General features: G+C 34.8%; 1 protein-coding gene across 3 annotated transcripts in view; it reads left to right on the forward strand.

The window, feature by feature from the left end:
* LOC149490994 (uncharacterized) overlaps nucleotides 1-20,964 on the forward strand; it is a 37,797-nt gene that overhangs the window by 12,212 nt on the left and 4,621 nt on the right. For all 3 annotated transcript variants that reach the window (XM_089695784.1, XM_089695789.1, XM_089695794.1), the window contains exons 8-10: nucleotides 4,795-4,964; nucleotides 9,502-9,626; nucleotides 13,017-13,220. In XM_089695784.1, coding sequence (XP_089551910.1) covers nucleotides 4,795-4,964; nucleotides 9,502-9,626; nucleotides 13,017-13,220 — 499 coding nt within the window. The remainder of the gene's footprint in view (nucleotides 1-4,794; nucleotides 4,965-9,501; nucleotides 9,627-13,016; nucleotides 13,221-20,964) is intronic.

Here is a 20,964-nt window from a genome sequence, read left to right on the forward strand (position 1 = left end):
GAATGATAGCATGCAATGACAAATTAATATTATTATATTTTTATCATATTATGGTGAATGTATGACATAAATAAAATGAAAATATATACCTATATATTATTATTTGTATCGTAATCTGAGTGATTTTTGAGATACAGGGCTCAATACATTCACTGGAATTCAAAAGCAAAGAGCGTCGCAACAGCTTCCATTTTCTAACCGCGGCTGTACACACTCGTCGAGAGCCTCTCGTCGAGAGCCTCGGCCGAAAAGACTCTCGTCGAGAGCATGCCTGTACACACTCGTTCTAACATTTGAACTGAAGACTTACACGAGAATGGACGTAGAAATAGCTGCTGCTATTTGTCTTTGTGCCGTGAGCTATTATAATTTTTTAAACATTTACTATAAAAAAAAAAAATTCTCAAACCATGGAGAAAAAGAAGATGGTGGATGATTACTATGCACCGCAGTAGAAACAGGGAAATAAATATAAAAACTTCCTGAATAGTTAATGTATTTTATTGTATTTTTAAGGAATCAATAGAAACGCTTCTTTTTTATAGATACTGCTTTCCCAATCGGTGGTAAATTTTAAAATATGTAATGATGTTTCAAAAGTGCTTCTTTATGAAGTCTAATTGAATAAATAAATATTTGAGTTTGAATGGAAAATCAATTGGCTGAGTTGGTGGCAGAACCTTCTGGCCAATTTAAAATAAATCCATAAAAAATAAGTTCCATAAAAAAGGTTCTGTTTGATAGCACTCCAAAAACTGTAATTCTCGTTCATTCCCAACAAACAATTATGCGTTAAGACAAGCTTTATTAGACATGTATTTCGGTTCTACTTAGATATTTAAGAGGTAGCGTATTTCTTATAAGAGAGTTATAGAGTGTAATAACACCTTTATACCCTCGATTTTGGCACAAAATTTTGCAGGCTAAGCCTGTATGAATCCCTATATAGTGGTTCTACAAAGCCTTTAGTTGAAGTGTGTAAGAGGTGTTACAAGAACGTCAATTTTAGTTTGAAACTTTATAGCGCCTTTAGAATGGAGTTAAGTTGAAACCTAGAGTTATATAACATATCTATAGTGGTGTTAGTTAGAACTAAGACCGGTACGTTGATACCTTATAAGTCATTTGAAAAGTTTTCTGTGTCAAAATCAGATTGTAAAAGCTTTAAAGTAAAAAGAATTCTATTAATTTATTAAGTTATTATTTGTCCAAATGAGTGCTTCGTTTATCTGCCGACAGTATGCCGACATTGCAATATTCTCATCAAGTATTTTTGAAGTATTAAGTTAATTATAAGTGCGCTTGCCAGTTTACTGTGATAGTGTATCGTGTTTCTCATCTCAATTTTAACGCGCCCTCAAAAAATTATGAATTAGAGGAATAAAAGGATAACATTTGAAAATGCAAATAACCTAAAATAGTTTTAAACGTCATTTTCAAGTGTTGCTCGGTTTTATTAGTGATTATATACATAAAACTAAGTAAAATAATTAGAAAAATGTAAATATATCGTTATTAGAAAGTGATTTTGTACCAATAAATTTTTAGGTTATGTTTACAGAAAGTAATCAAAATGGCGATTTTTTCTTAAAGTTACAGTCTTCCCTTAAATCAATTATGACACATGATGAACTACAACGCCGGTGGTAAAGAGTATTATACGGTCTTGGGTTGATATAAGAGAGGAACTATACACTTATCGAAGACATTTACCTGCTGTGGAGACTAAAATACTGATTTTAGCTTTATTTATACATGTTTGGATTAGGGTTCCTTACAAAGTAATGAAACCCCTAATCTTCAAGTCACCCCAGGCGCAGGTTTCATTTTAAAGAAAATGCACAGCTTACAGTTCATACATTCACAAACACAAAAGATACACAAAAATATTGTCACGAGCTCAGTTCGATAAATGTTTTCAGAATTTGAGGTTAGGTTATGCATAAACTCTTTAAGCGTTCGAAACATTTAATGGTGTTTTTACAGAGTTACAAGTAATTCATCTTACACCAAAACCTTTTATATAAGGATCGTACAAAACCACTGTAACTATTTAACCTATGATTGCCTTTAGTATAACAGGCGTAAACTGTATATAAGGGTTATACAACGTATGTAGAGTTTGGTGTTACTACACTCTTAATTAACTCCCTTGCAGAACCGCTAACGTTACTGAAGTTGAAATAAAATCTTATGATCTAAAAGCAACTCCGTTATAGTAGATTTGTAGCAATAAGAGTTAAAGAGAGTTAATGAAGATCTTTCAACAGGTTTTAACGTTGTAAGCAGAAACAAGCTTTAACGTCTTAAGTATATACGCAGCCACTGATACTACACTAACTACTAAGGAAATTGTGATTCGTTATTTACAGTTGTAATGCAACTTGAAGAGCTGAACTTATTTAATAAGTGTACTGAACCACCTTTAGTTATAACTGAATCCATTATAAATCAATAGTAGTACCTTAAACATTAAAATAGCCTGCAACCAACGCATAATTGTTTGTTGGGTTAGACCACATAGTGAAACACGTGCGTTCATAAATAACGTCAGCGAGCTACTAACTGAACGAGTGTGTACATGCTCGCTCTCGTTTTCCTCGCGAGACTCAACGAGACCCTTTGACTCGGGCGCAAAAAACCGACCAGTGACCGAGACAACCGAGGCGAGACACGAGAGAGCGAGACTAGACGAATGCCACCATGTACATACTCGTTCTCGGCCTGTCTCGGTGTGTCTCGGCGAGTGTGTACAGCCGGCATAACGACATATTCGTTAAAGTCAATTTAATTTTAGAAATGACTGGTCGTATTGGATTTGGGTTCGATTCCCCTCGCTAGGCGAGCCGATAATAGTGAAGAGATTCATATTCATATTTTTATAATACTTTATAATTTAATTTACATAATTTACCCAACCCAAATATTTATATTCGAGTTGAAGTACTGAGAGCTATTAAAACTATAATATATATAATATATGAAATTTATGTAAGTATGAAATAAAATAAATATGAATATCTCTAATATGCCTCTAGTATAAAATATATTCAGTAAATCTATAGTATCTTTATACTTGTAGACAATCGTTGAAAGGAACAATACTATATAAAAATTAGTCAACGATTATTTCTTTATATGAAATGCTTATGTTTGGATCGATAATATATTCATGTCACATTTTTAATATAACGCCATCTGTTGGAATTCCTAAGAAGATGGTAGACTTAGATGTCACTCTAGCCTCTTAACCCATTGACCACCGTAAGGCCCGATCGGGGCGCGACACAATAGATTTTCTATTGTGTCTGTGATTCCGAGGACTGATGGATTAACTTCATAATATTATCTCCAAACAAAAATCGTATCTTCCGCCAAAATTTAGCCGCCATTAAAATGTCAACTTCACCTTTGACACTTGACAGTTGGCGCCAAGACAGGACAACGTCTTTTGGGTCAGCTAGTTATGTTATAAAATGTAATGAAGTTCATTTCAATTAGTAAATAAAAATTTAATATCTCAGATAAAACTGCTTCGATATTTCATACGTTACAAAGCGAAAGTACGATAAGGTAAATTCACCATACGATTTTTTGGTTTCTGTTACTGTCCAAATACATAGTATTAGAGACAGGCTATGCTTAAAAATAAAAGGGTATAGTAAGTTTTAAAATTTTAATTAATTAATTAATTAAAATTAATAATTAAATCAAATAATATGAATATTGTAGGATGTATATTGTATAAACTCTTTGTTATTATATTATTATCAGATATCACATATTATTATCAGATACCTTGAGTGAAGGGACTGGCAGATTTTTTAAGCTTTCTGTTTCGCAATCTCATATTCGAATATCAACTTTCTTGTGTTTGTGTGTGTGTGTGTGTATGTATTCTTTGAATGGATATAATATGTGTATCTGTAAGTGTGTGTTTGTGCGAGTGTGTAATAGATAGAGTGTGTAATAGATAGGGTCTTCAATTCTAATATATTATTTATGAGAATCAGGAATGCTTATGTGAAAATATATTCAAGTGTCTTATTTTACTCACTTATCCTTAAGTTGGTATGGTGCAAATGGTTGTTTGCTGCTCTTTACCCAAAACTTCAGAACTATTTTGATGACGTTTGCTATGAATAAAACTATGATCATGACCTGCTACCACGCGAGTTAAGCCACTGGTTAATATATAGCGAGTTAAGCCACTGGTTAATATATGTATTACATATATTTAGCATATGATAGAATTGCCTTCCTGTATATCGATAATTTAACATATGGAATTGCAAGTATTTTTTGTAGATTATAGTAATTTTTGGATATGTCACATTCGTAAGACACTGTGACAGTATTGTATTTTTTAATTTGCATTAACGTTAAAGTCACATATGGTTCATTTTGAGACGATTTTAATACCATTTATCTTTTTTCAATATATTATTTACAGTAGAATCTTCATGTTTAATTTTTTTATCAATTTTCTAAAACTTATTTTGCTTCTCGTAGATGATCAAACGAACTTATACTTGCACATATTATCCAAAAAATTGAATCTTAATAATAGGATATAACAATGAGTTAGAATATATATTTTTGTATGCAGCATTCTTTCGGAGTACACACCTTCATTACTTATAACAATTATAAATAATATATAATCGACTAGATATATATATGTATTTATGATATATGTATGTATATATAACATTGACTAATCATGCAAAGGATAGAATTCACTTCCAACACATCCCAAAAATATAAAAAAAATCACAAAACCCCCTATTCCAGCGGTGCTCCGGGCCAAGATAATACAAGCGCCGCCGCCCGGCATCACCACAAATAAGCCGTACGACACGGTGATCGCCGACCCGGATATGACGTGGTACTTTGGGCTCGACCAGGACGTGAAGCTCGAGGACATTGATCACTTGGCTGGGTGTCCGGTGGACACGGTTGAGGTATTTGTAGGACATTTTAAGGGTGTTTTTCAGGGTTCAGTTTAATTTTCTAGGAAAGAATGGACGTATTTCGATTGTACTAGGGATATAGCTTTGGATATAGGGTATATCTGTATTGTTTTGTATTTGCTGGGGGTGTAGTAAAAATTAGCGTTTTAAATAACACTTATATTTATAAATTCACTTATATATATTTATTCCTATTATATATATATATATATATATATATATATATATATATATATATATATATATATTTTTTTTTTCTTCTTTTAGTCTAGTATTATATTTTAAATTATTTCTAGATTTTTATTTTTTTTTGTCGATAAGTATATATTTATAGAACCTAGTATTCTCTTCATTTTTTATTCAATATCATATTTATACCACTCTTTGTTTAATTATATAAATAATTCATAATGTCTAACGACAGCTCGTCTAGCGACCCCAATTACTTGTCTCTCTCGTCCAGCGATTGTGACAGTGAGGATAGCTTTCACAGTTCCTCATTCGTTCCTCTAAACCATTTCCTATCCTCGTGTTTCCCTTCCAGCCAAAGATCCTTCAACGCTATCCACATCAATGCCCAAAGTTTACCTGCACACTATTCAGATTTCCTTTCTTCTTTCGAATCTATTAACGCACATGCTATCCTTATTTCCGAGTCTTGGTTCAAACCCTGTCTTCCTTCCTCCAATTATTCCCTTCCTGGATTTCATTTAATACGGAATGATCGTACTGGCAGAGGTGGTGGTGGCGTAGCAATCTATTTACGTTCTCACCTTTCCTTCAAAATCATTAGTTTGTCGCCGCAGCCCCCTCCTCCAGACGCAACCGAACATCTTATAATCGAAGTCTCCTTAGGTCATACCAAACTCCTCTTGGGGGTGTTTTATAGTCCCTCCCTTTCTATCAATTATTTCCATTCCTTTGAATCCATCCTGGAAAAATCCGTTCCTATCTACGAGCATACGATTATTATGGGGGATTTTAATACATGCCTTCTAAAAAATGATTCCCGTGCCAAGACTCTTCTCTCTATTACCGAATCCTACAACTTACACCTTCTTTCCTCAAAGCCCACTCACTTCTTGCCTAACTGCTCCCCTTCACTTCTCGATTTATCTTTCGTTTCCTCTCCTAACCTAGTCCTGAAGTATGGTCAATGTGATGCTAGCGCATTCTCCCACCACGACCTTATCTTCCTCTCCTTTAATGTACGCCCTCCCAAACCTAAGCCTAAATCCGTGATGCGACGCAGTTTTGCTGGGATAGATAGCGAGAGCCTTCTCCGCGATGCTGGCAGAATCGACTGGTCTGTTATTCTTTCTGCTGATAACATTGATTCGAAAATTGAGTTATTTAATTCGCTTCTTACACAGCTTTACGACCGTCACGCACCTCTCAAACCTGTCAAACTCAAACACTTACCGGCTCCCTGGCTCACAGACGATCTCAAGTCGCTATTAAATCTAAAAGCAAAAGCCAAAGCCAAATACAAGTCGAACAATAGCGATTCGAACAAGGAAAAGTACGTGAGGATCCGGAATCGTTGTAATACATGTTGTAGAGATGCACAAAGACGCCATATTCACTCATCTGTCGAGAACGGTGACCCCAGTAAAATTTGGAAATTCTTACAATCCATAGGAGTTGGTAATAAACGTAGTGATCCCCTCCCTGATAACCTAAATATTGAGCAACTCAATCAACACTTTACTGATTCTTCTCCAGCCATGGACACTAACACAAAATTACATTCTCTTCAGAATCTTTCTTCTTTACCAATTCCTGATTTTCCCCCGTTCCTTTTGAGCCCATTCGCTGAGGGTGTTGTTAAGAAGAGCATTATGTCAGTATCGTCTAATGCAGTCGGTAGTGATGGCATCAGTCGTAACATGATCATCCCTATCCTTGACCTCATTATCCCTACCATTACTCATATTTTTAACTTCTCCATTTCCTCGGGCACTTTTCCCGTTGCCTGGAAAAGTGCCCAAATCATCCCTCTGCCCAAAAAGTCAAAACCCTTATCCCATAGCGATTTTCGTCCAATTTCCATTTTACCGTTCCTTTCGAAAGTCCTTGAAAAACTAGTCCATCAGCAATTCAGCATTTTCCTTAACAGTCATAATTTATTGAATCCTCTCCAATCCGGTTTCCGTCCTGGTCATGGGACGACTACTGCTCTCACCAAAATCACCGATGACATTAGACACGGCATGGACAATAAGCAACTCACAGTACTCACGTTACTCGATTTCAGTAACGCCTTTGGCTCTGTGGATTTCGATTTATTGTTGAGTTTGCTACGCTCTCTTAATTTGTCGCCTTCAGCGTGTGATTGGTTCCATAGTTATTTGTATGGGCGCCGGCAGCGAATCTTGCTCGATGACGTTTCCTCGTCTTGGCGCAATATCAATGCCGGCGTGCCACAAGGATGCGTCTTGTCTCCACTCCTCTTTGCTATTTTTATTAATACTCTAACCCAATCTTTAACTTCTCTCTACCACATGTATGCCGACGATGTCCAGATCTACACGCAAGCAACTCTGGAAGACTTGCCTAATGCAATCAGCAAGATGAATGATGACTTATCTACGATCGTTAACTGGAGCAAGAATTACGGCTTAGTACTTAATCCGTCCAAAACCCAAACGATCGTCATCGGGAGTCCGTCATTCTTGTCACGGATTGATTGGGCATCTCTTCCAGTAGTTTCGTTGGGCGGAACACAAATTAAATACAGTACTCACGTCAAAAACCTTGGTATTTTCATTGACCAAACTCTATCGTGGGATCTCCATCTCAAGGAAGTGAGCAGGAGGATGTATGCTTCTGCTGGCTCACTTCGGCGCCTGCGCAACTTGCTACCTATCCCAACAAAAATAATGCTAGCTCACTCCCTTCTCCTGTCCCATCTTGATTACGCTGACACTTCCTTTCTTGACCTTTCGGAAGTCCAGTTGAATAGACTTGAGCGCTTGCAAAATTTTTGCATTCGTTTCATTTTTGGCTTGCGCAAGTTTGACCATGTGTCTGACTACCGCAAGAAACTCAACTGGCTTCCCATCCGCTTCCGACGTCATTCCCACATCCTTCATCTTCTTTTCTCCATCCTCTTCGATCCTAAAGCTCCTCCCTATCTCAAGGATAATTTCGCTTTCTCTGTTTCTCCGTTCCCTCGCTCATCCAAATCTCTGCTTCTACGTGTCCCAGTCGCAAACAGCAAATTCTACAGCAATTCTTTTGCAGTTCGCGCTGTTAAGCTTTGGAATGAGCTCCCTCTAGCTGTTCGACAAGCTCAAACCTTAGGCAGTTTCAAAAACCTCCTCAAGGCACACTATCTATCACTTTCTTAATCCTCACTCCATTTCATTGCTGTTGTCCTTTTCTTTTCTCCTCTACGCTATATAAGGTTATTCGTATAATTATTTATTTTTGGTATATTAATATGTATTATCTGATTTATTATATTGTTACTTTATATAATTTATGCTATAAATATATGTAATAATGTTTTTTTTTTCAACGCAATAATTTTTGCTCACCCACCTCCTTTAAATGTGTTTTCCTTGTTCAAATTAATGGTAGCCTGGAAGAGATCGCTGCCTAGCGATAAGGCCGCCATTTGTACATACTTGTATCTGTTTGTTATTTTTCTGTGTTTTATGTAATCTTGTGTGTGTGCAATAAAGTATTATCTATCTATCTATCTATCTATATCCATTTTTCAGCCAATCAATGGTTAGAACTATTGGTTAGCTGTAAAATAGACAGGGCTGAGATTTTTTTAGGGGCTCTTTTTCAAAAACTTTCGCAATTTTATAAGGGGTGATCTAGGATTGGAAATGTTTGAGTGTTATATACACACATTATTACAGAATGTCATAGGCCATATTATTCTTAATTTTTTTCTGAAATCGGCTATCTAATAAATAACTAACTGTGAAACCCAGTTAAAGCCCAAGATTAATTTATTATTAATAATAAATTGATTATGTTATTACTTACAGATATAGATTTCTAAGAGTAGTTTTCAGTGCATTTGTTAAGTACAAAAAAACTTTTTTATAATACTATATTTATAAAAAAGCTGAAGACTTTGTTTGTTTGTGTGTTTGAACGCGCTAATCTCGGGAACTACTGGTCCGCTTTGAAAAATTATTTCGGTATTGGCCCATTTATCGAGGAAGGCCATAGGCTATATATATTATCATCTCGCTAAGACCGAACAGGAGCAATGCGGGTAAAACCGCGGAGCACAGCTAGTATTTAATAAGTATCCACAACTAAACTCAAACTCAAACATTTATTTATTCAATTAGACTTCTTCTAGAAGCACTTTTGAAACGTCATTAGGTACATATTTTTAACATTTACCACCGATTCGGAAAGCAGTATCTACGGAGAAGAATCGGCAAGAAACTCCATAGTTGCTCTTTTTAATCTTGTCAGTTTTACAATTTTACAAATTACATATGTAACATCATATATTATAGTAATAATAAACTCATACACCAAATATCTCGCACAGGTACCGCAATGGCGCGAAAAGCTCTTACCAAGCTCGTACACACTAGAGGGCACAGAGAACATGAACGAGAAGGTGTTCGAGAAACGTCACTCGAAACTGGAGGCCGAGGAGCGCAGGCAACTGAGGTGATATGTGTTCTTGGAACTAAGAAATATATTAAATTAAATATTAAATATTATAGGACATTATTACACAAATCGACCTAGTCCCACAGTAAGCTCAATCAAGGCTTGTGTTGTGGGTACTAGGCGACGATAAATATAATAATAAATATATAGATAATAACACCCAGACCCAAGAACAAATAATTGAGTTCATCACACAAATATTTGACCTGACCGGGGATCGAACCCGGGACCGTCGGCTCAGTAGGCAGTTACTTTACCACTGCGCCAACCGCGTCGTCAAAATAGATAGAAAGAAAGACAGTAAAATTAGCGTTCTAACCATTGAGATATACATATGGAGACGACACCGCCTACTTATGTTCCGCTCAACATAAACCATATGGCTTAACTGCACGCTCATTTTTTATTTGTTTTAAAGTGAAACGCATCAACGATACGATATTACACAAATAATACGGAAAAGTGACTAACATAACTTTTCATCGGTAAGTACCTAACTAGATAATAATTTTTAAAACTTGGAGCAAAAAAATGGCGCACAGATTTTGTTCGTGGTGTCTCCTCCATACGTAGTAATATTATCTCAATGGTTTTAACATACGAACTCTTTAACGTTAGAACTCTTAGGGAGGATATTGAGTAGCTGAGGTGATATGTGTTCTTGGATGTATAGGGAATATAGGGAAAACTTCTACTTCATAAATGATGAAGGAGGTAGTCTAAAAGGGGACTGGGTTCGATTCCCGGTTGGTTTACTTTAAGAAGTAGAGATTTTATGAAAGATTCGAAAAATAATAAAAAAGGTGGTGGCACGTGACTTTCTCTTTGAGATGAAAAGAAAAAAGGAAATAGAAAATTTGTTAAATAGTCCACATTGAGACTGGGTTCGATTCCTGGTGTTTTTTTTATTTGAGTAAAAGATATAATAATTTTAAAATAGGAAAAACAATTCTTTTAGGTTGTGATTGTCTATATTGGGGGGGACTGGGTTTGATTCCGGGATTTTTTGTTTATTTTAGTTTTGGAATAATGGAGATAGGGATTTTAAGAGTTTTATAGGAGGGGTTTTTTCTTTTATGTAGAGTAAATGGGTTAGAGTGGGTGTTTGGATTTTTTTATTAAAACTCTAACATCAAAATTAATAATTTGATGACAAAGTTGTGAATTCAAACACCATTAACAGCAGTAGAAGAGCATACGCATAAGCGAATGTAACTGTCTATTCCTTCCTTTAAGTTTACTTTTAAATGGAGCAAATGCTATAATGAAATGTGTATTTCTTTTAAACATCCATGTGTAGTATAAATGTTTAGAAGTGTTTTGTGAATACGTTTGGTGTTTTATCCGAAAATACTGGCCTGTAGTTTTAGCCCCTTTCTTAAACTTGCTACAATTTATTTAATGAAGCAAGGCGACTGTATATTTAATTCTTACTGTAATAATATAATAGTTATCTGGAAATTGAAATAGCTTTCTTAAATTATACAATAATGAATTGATATAGTTTTAATTGAATTATAGTGTTAGCTATTGAGTGAATAACCCAGTTTCTCTTGCATTTAGCAATAATATTTAGTAACTAGCTGTGATATTATAATCTAGCCTATAGCCTTCCTCGATAAAAGGGCTATCTAACGTCGAAAGAATTTTTCAAATCGGACCAGTAGTTCCTGAGATATCACTTAAGGGATAAAATGCAAAGCGTATTTACAAAACTTAAATGTTCGATGTTCATTTTACTTTAAGATGTCACATTTCCTTCATCCCAAAAAAATACGACTCTTCTCATCATTTTAGATATTGTCATGTAGATCACAGTTCATTAGAATTGAAAATTGTGTATTTCAATGTTTATTATTTATGTGTTTTATTCCTATTGTTAGTTTAGAAACTTGTTCTGTGTATCCACATGCGTATTAACTACCAAAGAAATAAATTTATAAAATCCAAAAAGAATATAAGAAAGCGGATGTAATAAATATGCCGTCGTTATCATAACTAATAGAATACCCAAATAATCAAAACATGCTGGTAATATAAGAAATTTAATAAGATTAATTCTTCATTGTTCAAAAATAGATGCGGTATCACAATAATTTTAATTTAAACATTTTAACGCTAGCGGCTAAACGTACATACAAGTACCCTCAATTACGTAATCATTGGTACCTATAATAATAAATTTGAAATGAATTTCCCTAGCAGCAAAAAATTGTAATCGCCCAATAATATTTAAAATGACTCTTGTATTTGATATGCACATTCATATAAATAATTTCGCCTAAATCTAATTTATTCTTATCAAAAGTAAGAACCAATATTTTAAAGATCGAGTTAAATCGCTTAATGAGATCGCTTTTTATATACGATAAATCTCAAAATGCTACTTGAAGTTGACTCGGTTAATGGTTTTTCGAAGAAATCCAATGCTTCCGTAAAACAAATTGTAAATCATTATCCTAAATCCATACTAATATTATAAATGCGAAAGTAACTCTGTCTGTCTGTCTGTTACTCAATCACGCTTTAACTACTGAACCAATTTGCATGAAATTTGGTATAGAGATATTTTGATACCCGAGAAAGGACATAGGATAGGTTTTATCCTGGAAATCCTACGGGAACGGGTTTTTCCTTGAAAACGCGGGCGAAGCCGCGGGCAGAAAGCTAGTATCAAATAAAAAAGTAGTAGGTAAATTTTATTAAAGTTAGGTACTAACAAACAAACATACAAACATACAGGTGAAGCTAATAAAAAGCGTGTAAAAAGGTTCCCTCATAAAAGCCCCATACCATTTTAGATGGCATATGCGGAGTTACATCATGTACCTTAATACCTTTAATCTTAAAAGTAGTTCAAAGTTGGCTTCTTGTTGAGTTAGATGTCACATGCATCGGAGATACATGTGTCATGTGCGTTAAACAAGAAGAAAAGAAAGAAAATACATTTATTTGTACCGATGCATATTAATACATAAAAATAAATAAAATTAACTTATAACTAGTTACAACGGCACAAAATGGATAATATCCACTCAGTGGTTTGAGAATCTAAGGATATATAAGACACTTAGATTCTCCACTGATTTTCAGTGGACACCACATTGACATCCTGACAGTGGCAGTGTACATATTATAAAAAAAAAAGAAAAAAATAAAAATAAAAGCAATAATATAATATATAAGAAATAATATAGTAGATAGGAAACATATATATATATATTATAAAGAATTATTACTTACATAACAGACAATAATACATAACAAACAATAACTATCCTAAAAGTAGTTTAGACTCTTAGACGTATACAATAATCATACTAACGAAATAGACTTAAGCGTTCCCAAAAGTTCCCAACACGCAGTAACGGGCGAATACGATTTTAGATGGCACATGCGCCGGATAAGGGAACAGCGTCACATGGAACGGTTAAGGCAACGGCACAGGGACGCGTGGTCCAGCTCGCCCGTGTCCGCGCCCTCCGTGTATACGGTGTGGCCTCGCCCGCAGAGGGACATGAGCGAACTGCAGATCGCTAAACACCTGCCCGTTGGCTCCTTTGGGGAGGACGTCCCGGACTTGCCGAGCGCGTAAGTCCCGCGGATGTCTGGGCACTAACGTTCCGGGATGAATCAGGCATCACTAGCCACGATACTGGTACCGGCTAGCTATTAACCCCCATTTATGAAGTGAAAACTTCTTTAGCGGCCTTGGGTATAAAATCAGGACACGTGACCTGATCGAAAAAGCGTAAGACGGAAGGATGGATATCAAACATGCTCAACGTTAATAATCAAGTTTTCACTTCTGCCGGCACTCCCGGAGTGCAACCCGTCTTTTTTATCGGGGTTAGGACGTTAGCTAGATATAGCCACGATATTAGGCTACCGCTTATCGTGGTACAACATTCGGTATTAACTACGGCTTGCTCTGGTTTGGGCATTGATGACCCGATTCCTGGACTGCTGGTCGAGGCAAATGGCAGACGCGTATCGCGCGGATTTCAACAATCGTGTATGACTTGCCAATACGGATTTTTAACTGGATTGATTTGACAAAACTGCCTGCAAGACCGCCTTCACCGCATACTATCAAATCAGCGATGAACCAGTGTTGCAAGCGCACGAAAATATAAGTAATAGTACTGCAAAATGAGCGAGTTCCATACTGAACGGTTTATTTTGGAAATTCATGAGCGTTGTTGTGCGACTCGAAATGAGACAATCACAACCACAAATCCATAAAAAACTGAAAAGAGTTATGTGCTTTGTTTATTCCTGCATTGTTTTTGATGTATTGTTGAAATATTTCCCCGTCGAAATCCATTTTTGAAATGAAGTGCGTCACACTTCAAAACTGGCCTGAGCGGGTGCCGCGCTGCTGTTCTGATCTTTTAATGTGAAGGAATATGCTTCGGACGCGCTACTAACGCCCTAATGTGAAGACGCTCTAATAGGAGAGGTTGAAATTCAGCTACCGATTCCTGGTTATATATAAATTTAAGCATTTATACATGGAAAATTATATTATTTTATCGTTTGTGTCATTTGTCTTGGTCATCAGGACAGGATAAGCAATTAAGCAAAGATGTGGTAAAAGTCGATGAGTTTATCCTTTCGTTTTGCTTTCGTTGAATCGAAAACGGAAAGTTTGTTCAGGAATAGTTAGTGCTCAGATATTCGTTATGTACTTTTATGTACATAGGTAGTCGGAAAGTAAAATTTCTTACAATAAGTTCTAAAGCCGGCAAACTAGATCCAGTATAATTTGAAGGTAAAGTACGAAATAATAATAAATAAATTAGAATTCTCGAGGAAAAACTCGTTGTCAATCGATTGATTCATTCTTCGGTCTACACGGTTCAAGGTAGTAAATTTAAATTAAGGGTGATTTGCGGCATGCTGAAATTTCTACTTAAAATATAAAGGTAATGAAATGTATTCAATATACAAAACGCAGCGAAGAACTCCAGCGACATCTCATTTCCCGAATGAGAATTACGTATCCCTTCGTGGGCTTAAGAATATTTCAAATTGAATATTCTTTGAGAAATGTGGGTATGTATATAAAGAAGAAATAAACAAAGATAATATAATAAATGAAACCCTATCGCTTTTAATTTAGTTTAAGCATTAGATGAACGAAATATATATCGAATAACCTCATGAACAAAAATGAATAATAAACATTTATATTGTTTAATTATTCAACCCCTGTCTAGCAAGTTACTAATAAGCTTCTAATAAAAGCTAAAAATAACATATTATGCATAAAACTTAACCTAACCGTATTTTTCGAATTCTAAACTCCCGCCATTTTACAAACGTCGTCTTGCGGCTTTCTTGTGGAGATTTCAAAAGACGTCCACAGATGTCGTTGAATTAAACGAGAAGTTTGTATGCGGTTAAATAGGGTTCGCCACAGTTCGTGCATTAGGTAGGAACCTCTTTAATCAATTCCTAATTCCTTCTCATACGTATCTTTACCTTGTACTGCAACTAAAACCTGCTCTATGTGATGTGGAAAACTTGTAATTTGCTGTAAAATAACTGGTGCAGAAAAAATATAAAAACGAGTAAAATCTCATTTTCTGTGTATTTTCATAGTGATTTGTTTATAAATTTATAAGTAAATACGTTCTCCATATCATATTAATTATACTGTGTACCTACATTAAATATTATGTTTCTCTATTTTGTTTGCATGAAACTAATTTTGAACCCATTTTCCGTGTGATGTGGAAAAATAAGTGTTTTTCGCAATAAAAAATTAATGCCACATATAATTGTGTAAAATACATATTTTTCTATATAAATGTATATTTTTTAGAGGTAAATATGTTTTCTATGTCACACGAATAATATACTGTTTCCATGTTATATTTCATGATTTTTGTACTGCATGGAACTCGCTAGAATTTGTTTTTTGTTTGTGATATGGAAAATGAGTAAATTCGGGTAAAATTTAGTACTGTAGAAAAATCGAAAATTATTATTATTTTCTATGTATATTTTAAAGTAATAAACAACGAGCTGGACTCGTAAATGTTATGTTTCAAAAATGTAAAAGAATGGATTAAGTTGTTTTTGACTGCCTCCTTGGTATAGTGGTTGACACATGAGCGTAGAGCTGAGGGGTACTGGGCTCGATTCTCGGTGGAGACGACGGAAAAAAATGTCTCGGTCTGGCAGGACACATAAGGGCACATACATCACCTACTTGTCCCTAATAAAATCGATCAGTGAAACAGATGTATAATGCATCTACCCCTTACCCCACTATGGGACATGAGACTTCACTTTAAGTTGTTTTTGAGATATGATACAACCATTATTTTAAATATGTTCCAAAAAATAGGGTTTGCAAGGAAATGTTTCCCATATCACATAATAAATTGCATCTCTTTTACATAACACTACGCTTGAAAATTGAATAAGTAATATATTTTGCATTATTTTCCTATATTTATGCATGTTACACCGTTTTTGGTAAATTATTTCTCTCTATTTTTTGTTTTTACTGTATATATATCTGAATTGATGAGTCATTGTTTCTTTTTTAGAAATAATATATATTTTTAAGTTATGCGTAGTATTACTAAACTGTAAACCCGGCGCAGGCGCATGTGTTTGTAATCACAACTACTAACTATATTTATTATGCTATATAATATATATATAAAAACTTCAGTAAGAAACAATTTACATTAATTTTAGTAAGCATTAAAAATACGTACTGTTTTAAATTGTTATCATAATATTATTATATAAGATATTACTAAAATAATAGACGGAAGTGAATTTTAGAAGATGAAGGTTAAAATATGTTAATATTGAAAATAAATATTTTGTATTGCATTTTCTTAACATAGGGGATGAGTTTATTTTGAAATAATTTGTCTTAAATAATGTCTATATTTTATGTAAATAAATATATACATTTTACTTTTGTTAAATGCCAGATACAATTAAACTTGCCATACATTTTAAATTTTCTAACTTCATATTGTAGTATCACGGTTTCCCAAAATTTTATTATACTGCGATAATAAAATTTGGGTTCTGTAATAATACAATTGATTATTGCAGAGCCCAAAATCGTCGATTGGAACATCAAAAGTTCTATCAATATAAGCCAGTAGATTATAGCCAGGCACTCCTGGAAATAGCCGATCGTCTGTAAAGAGTCGTTTAAGATTATATGTTGAAGTTTTAGACAAAAATCGTGTAAGTATATTATTACAATTTTGCATGATTCACTGGAAATATTCGTAATATACGTTGCAATGTTAATGTTGATTAAAATTATTGTTCTTTGTGTAACGACGGAATATGGCTTCGTCTCTGACAGTATGGTTGTAATTGGTGAATATTATATGTAGTAGATCCGAATAGTGTAGTATTTTAAGCAACATTCCTTTCGAAACTCATGCTCATAGAAGAAGGCTATCATATTTAAATAAAAATCAAATTATTTTGGATCACATTTCGTTTCACCAATCACCAGAGTGTAGTGTACAAAATATGTATTTAAATAATGAGATTCAATAAAAAAATATAAATATATAAAGATGAAATCGGTTCAATTATTGTCAAATGAAATTCATTTACGATTATAATATATTGCGGATATAAAATTACCATTAAAAAAATAAGTGTTAGCACGTGGCATGTAACAAGTATCAAATTCTCAAGACACCACATATTGCATGTTGTTTCGCTTATTAAAAAATTACAGCCCGCACGAATAAACTTGAGACCTGAGCCGATGACATTATTTTCAATATAATATTGTAAGGTACCTTTCCAAAATAAATAAAATAATGAAGTGTAATTCTAACTAAGTAAATGAAAATGAAATATTCACACAATTTTCAAAGATAGAAAATGGATGAGTCCTCCTAGTTTACAAAAACCTGTGTCAGGAGGACCCGCTCTTCCTTAACTAAACTTTACAAATATAATACGTGTGCAGATGCATGTGTGCGAGTGAGTGAGTGAGTGTGCGTGTGTGTGTGTGTGTGTGTGTTTGATCTATTACAGTTAATACCAGTTTTACTTACTTCGGGTAGTAATATTTTTAAGGAGAAACTATAATGAAACGAAACGAAAAATATATCGCATATGTTGCACTCCAGCCGAGTCTCAAGTTAACTCGTACGGGTAATAGATATGTAGTTCTTTATTTTAAGATTTTTTTCGATTCAGAAGTTTGTTATGTGTTTTGAAGATACAAAACACAAGGAGCAAATACGGGGCATAGTAATTACTACATTTAGAAATATGTGTAGAACTAAATGTTTAGAAATGTAATCTGTGCAATATTAAATTATAGGCATTTTTTTGTTCAGTAGACTTCTACTTTTGTTAAATATACGATTTTCCAATCTTCTGTGAGGATGAAATTCTCAAAATTATTGATTTTGCTTTAAGTAGTCCCACAATTCAATAACGCATTCAGTACGCAATGTTGGATCCAAGGTAAGTAGTAGGCAGTAGTTTAAATTTATAACAAGATCGGTACAGTATTATTAAAATAACTCCTAACAGATGCTGGCGTCTGATAATGGTACGTATAATGTAATTGCATGCATTTAGTTCGGATGTTGATGATCGAATATTTCATCTAAGACGGCTCAAAGGTAAGAATAAATTACAGTCAGCGAGGCATAAGCTGAACTTTGCATATGTGTGAGTGACCGCCAAAAGTACAGCAAGAAACCGCTACACGCGCCGCGCCTCAGGCCGCTACACAGAAAACTATAAACAGTTATAAGCCAATCAAAGGTAGAAGTAGAGAAGTCGCCTCCTTATGCGTCTTCTACCGCATTTATCATGGGGAGTACTCTGAAGAACTGTTTGGAACACTGCCTGCGGCTGAATTCCACCACCGTACAGCACGTCACAAGCTCAAATTCCATCCATACCATCTCGACAGCTGGCGATCAACAACAGTTCGCTTTAAAAGAAGCTTTTTGCTTCGTGCTACGGAAATTTGGAATCTGCTCCCGCGGGCAGTGTTTCCAATGAGTTACGATTTGGGGACCTTTAAGAAAAGAGCGTACACCTACCTTAAAGGCCGGCAACACACTCGCCATACCTCTGGTATTGTGGGTGCAAGTGGGCGACGATGTTCACTTAACATCAGGTGACCCGTTTGCTCGTTTGCCTGCTATTAACATAAAAAAAAGTATGTTCCGCGCTCTAAGCCGTCATCTTATCTACAGTATCTATATTCACTCACACACATGCAAAGCTCATCTTGTGCCTCACTACTAAGTAGTAGTAAGTAGTGTTATCTCAAAATATGTTAGTTTTTAGTGCACTTCTAATTATTGTATTTTATTGATGTACTAGCGACCCGCCCCGGCTTCGCACGGGTGCAATGCTGATACTAAATACACTACAGAAAAACTGTGAACGTCACTATCACTACATAGTATAAAACAAAGTCGCTTTCCCTGTCCCTATGTCCCTATGTCCCTTTGTACGCTTAAATCTTTGAAACTACGCAACGGATTTTGATGCGGTTTTTTTTAATAGATAGAGTGATTCAAGAGGAAGGTTTATATGTATAATAAGATCCATTAAGTAGTGGAGAAGTACTGTTATTTTTGAGGTTTCTAATGTGATGTCGTAAAAAATTACATTTATTCCGCTTACATTGCAAACGTAGGCTGAACCCTACGAGTTTTATCAAAATAATGTACTAAGTATTATACACATTGAAAAGGTCTACAGAAAAGTCCGCGATGGTATATGTCTATCTCTTATGGATAACCCACAATAACTTTTTTTTGTCATTTACTTTTTACGACAAATAATGGCTAATTTTCGAAGCGATTTTAACCAATACAGCATTAATCCTTAACCAATTAAATACCATGGATACATTGTTCATTTAATATAGATCTATATGGCCCTTTACACCGTATGATTTAAGTGAATATTTTCGAAGATATTACAGATTTAAAAATTGCAGGACGTAGCGTTTGCGGCCGCCCGGCTATGTATTTTATACCCGTGCGATGCCGGAGGCCGGAGCGGGCCGCTATATTTTTATACCTATACAACGTTCACAATTTTTCTGTAGTGTATTTAGTATCAGCATTGCACCCGTGCGAAGCCGGGGCGGGTCGCTAGTTGTATATAAAAACATCTCTATGATAAAAACATAGCGGCCCGCTCCGGCTTCGCACGGGTATAAAATAGATAGCCGGGCGGCCGGTATCGCCGCAAACGCTACGTCCCGCAATTTTTAAATCTGTAATATCTTCGAAAATATTCACTTAAATCATACGGTGTAAAGGGCCATATAGATCTATATTAAATGAACAATGTATTCAAGGTCTTTAATTTGTTAAGGATTAATGCTGTATTGGTTAAAATCGCATCGAAAATTAGCCATTATTTGTCGCAAAAAGTAAATGACAAAAAAATTTTATTGTGGGTTATCCATAAGAGATAGACATATACCATCGCGGACTTTTCTGTTGACCTTTTCAATGTGTACAATACTTAGTACATTATTTTGATAAAACTCGTAGGGTTCAGCCTGCGTTTGCAATGTAAGCGGAAAAAATGTAATTATTTACGACATCACATTAGAAACCTCAAAAATAACAGTACTTCTCCACTATTTAATGGATGTTATTATACATATAAACCTTCCTCTTGAATCACTCTATCTATTAAAAAAAACCGCATCAAAATCCGTTGCGTAGTTTCAAAGATTTAAGCGTACAAAGGGACATAGGGACATAGGGACAGGGAAAGCGACTTTGTTTTATACTATGTAGTGATTTGAAAACTTCTCTTTATTATTACGCTTTAAGTGTTCGTTATATTTACTCATTAGGATTTAATTATAAGGGGCCGTGCCAGAAATATACATAATTTTGATCTTTATTGATTATGAAGAAAGCAAAGGTAAACTTATTTTTTGAGTCTGTAATTTTGTAATTTAGAATAAGATCTAATAAACAAATTGTTAAAGCGGTCACTAAGTTCATTCTTCTGCGTATGTAACTGTATATAAATGTTGCACACACCCTTTACCTAATCTGAATAACTGGCACGGCCTCTCAATATCAAAACTAGATCCCTGATCCATTGAAATGTTACATTTTTTAGGCCTGACCTTGAGTTTTTTAGAGGACGCAATTTTATTTTTTTGATGTGTAGGGGGGGTCAGTGTGAAGCTAAAACCAAGTTTGTGGGGTCGCCACCCTTGTCCCATGGCCGCCATCTTGAAAATAGCGGTTGAAATGGTTTTAACGATATATCTCTTAAACTATTTATCTGATAATAAAACAATTTTAACATTATTTGTTGC

This window comes from Colias philodice, chromosome 1 (genome assembly GCF_061535455.1).
Source record: "Colias philodice isolate Cphi_HAF_F1 chromosome 1, ilColPhil1 Martin Lab GWU primary, whole genome shotgun sequence".
NCBI classification, from domain to species: Eukaryota; Metazoa; Arthropoda; class Insecta; order Lepidoptera; family Pieridae; genus Colias; species Colias philodice.